Here is a 2,211-nt window from a genome sequence, read left to right as displayed (position 1 = left end):
TATTTATTTCAATTTAACACTTCTAAAACGTGAGGAATTAAGAAAATAGGATATGATCGATTAGAATAAGTATATATATATATATTTCATAAGAAAGCATTAAAAACATGATCAATAACATTTGATCATTAATTAGATATGACGGCCATAAAATACACGAGGTGTGATTAGTAATTGACTCTAAATTTATTGAGGGGAGCTTGACCTAGTATACGCATATGTACAAACTAGGCAGCCTAAGCACGAAGTTTCGCTGCCTTTGCAGCTTCGGTTGGGCTGTTGTGACAACTCCATGATCACGTCAGATATGGCCCACAAACCACGCATATACATCGTACCAAAATGACTATTAAGGGATCAGAGGCGGCAATGGGGATAACATGATTGATTGATAATGAATTTATTTTCCCTTGGATGTATTATATAGTATTCTACAACCCATACATCACATCATATATGGAGTGATCATAGTAGGAAAGCAACTACTATTACTAAAAGATCAGTAATGCTAGAGATATTATAAGTTTTGCTACATATATATATATATAAGGTAATTTGACAAGCTATGTGTCACAAATCAAAAGGCTAATCAAAGATATACTTATTATATATGTTGGGAATGTATCACTCCAATTGCCAACTCAGTTTATAAGACAATAGTTATAGTAAAACATGTACGCATTTAACATCTTCCTCACTTGAAAACCAGTAGTAAGCAAGCAACGTAGGGACATATGAAGTTCTCCATGCATAATTTGCTTACTAGTCGGTTCAAGTCCTCAGTTTCCTCATCTTACAGGACATATGAGCACAAGAATTCATCAAATGCTGGAGATAAGTATTCATCAGTGCAGATAAATGGTGCTGAGAAATCACTTGGAATATAGGAGTTATCTGCAAAAAATGGCTCTGTCCAAAAATTACTACCGTTTTCCGTGGATGCTTCAAAGGAAGTAACGACGTTATCGTCCGCAACCATGTTTGTGCTAGTTGTAACTGCTGTATCTTTGGTGATGGAGGATAATTCACTTGAGCATGGTTGTGGTGATGATGGTGAGCTATCAATAATTTGGGTACTTGGATGTAGAAGAGGTTTATTTGGCTGATCATTTAGCCTCTTTTGTCTTTTCTCGCTCGGGGTAAGATTGTTTGAGTACTCGTCTTCTTCTTCGAATAAACCATAAGGGCATGACAACAATTCATCAAGCACTGAACATAAATACTCGCTGTCCATAAATGGTGAAGGGAACCCACTTGTAATATTGGAATCATCTGTCAAAAATGGCTGTGTCCAAAAATTACCATCGGTTTCTACATATTCTGTGGAAGTACCATGATTAATATCACCTGCAACAACGTTTGTCCTCCGGTCAAGTACTGCAGTATCAATTGCCTCATGCGTAGTTTCTGGATTTTTAAGAGAATGACTTGGCTCCTTTCTCTTCTGTCTCTTTTCACCCCTAGGAAGATCATTTGAGTCTTGTTTTTCTTCATGGGTGACAGAGTTTTGTTTCAAGCGTTTCTTCAGGTTGGTGTGCCAGTGGTTTTTGATCTCATTATCTGTCCTTCCTGGTAGCTGAGCAGCAATTGTAGACCATCTGCAAGTGATCAGGAAGTGTAAGAGGCCTTAGTCCGGTACTTCATACAAAAATCTGTTGGGTATGCATGCCTTACTAACGGCTAATCGTACTAATTACCATAGAAAAATGAGGCAAACTGTATTCAGGAACAAAAAGTTTTGTACAAGAACTGTATGATCATCATGCATGATTCATCTTGGTCGAGTGATGATCATGTAAAATTAGTAAGCCTGGCCGGCTTCTCATCATCTTGTTAGTTTGATTTGAAATTGAATGTAATTTATTAAAGCATACCTATTCCCCAACGATTCGTGCAAGTTGATGATTTTCTCCTCTTCTTCTTTGCTATAGTTCCCTCTTTTGATGTTGGGTCTTAGATAATTCATCCATCGAAGTCTGCAACTCTTTCCACACCTTGATAGACCTGCAAACCTGGGTAGCTGGCGCCAATTCCAACAGCCGTACCTAGTAACATAACTTATAAGCTTCGTGTCTTCCTCTGGTGTCCATGTTCCTTTCTTCAATCCATTTTTATCACACCGAGGGGTTCTCACCATCTTTCTCTCTCTTTCTTTCTCTGTGTGTTTGTGTGTCTCGCTCTCTCTTCAGATAGATATGATCTCCCTAGAAT

General features: G+C 37.9%; 1 protein-coding gene across 1 annotated transcript; it reads right to left on the bottom strand.

Annotated features, from left to right (window-relative positions):
- Positions 1 to 372: 372 nt before the first annotated feature.
- Positions 373 to 2,211, bottom strand: LOC108982456 (transcription factor MYB14-like). Its single transcript, XM_018953838.2, has 2 exons — positions 1,875 to 2,211; positions 373 to 1,598 (listed from the first exon to the last, which is right to left on the bottom strand). The coding sequence occupies exons 1-2, from the start codon at positions 2,135 to 2,137 to the stop codon at positions 794 to 796; spliced, it is 1,068 nt and encodes a 355-aa protein (XP_018809383.2). The 5' UTR covers positions 2,138 to 2,211; the 3' UTR covers positions 373 to 793.

This window comes from Juglans regia, chromosome 10 (genome assembly GCF_001411555.2).
Source record: "Juglans regia cultivar Chandler chromosome 10, Walnut 2.0, whole genome shotgun sequence".
Taxonomy (NCBI): domain Eukaryota; kingdom Viridiplantae; phylum Streptophyta; class Magnoliopsida; order Fagales; family Juglandaceae; genus Juglans; species Juglans regia.
This window is presented reverse-complemented; position numbering and strand designations above follow the sequence as displayed.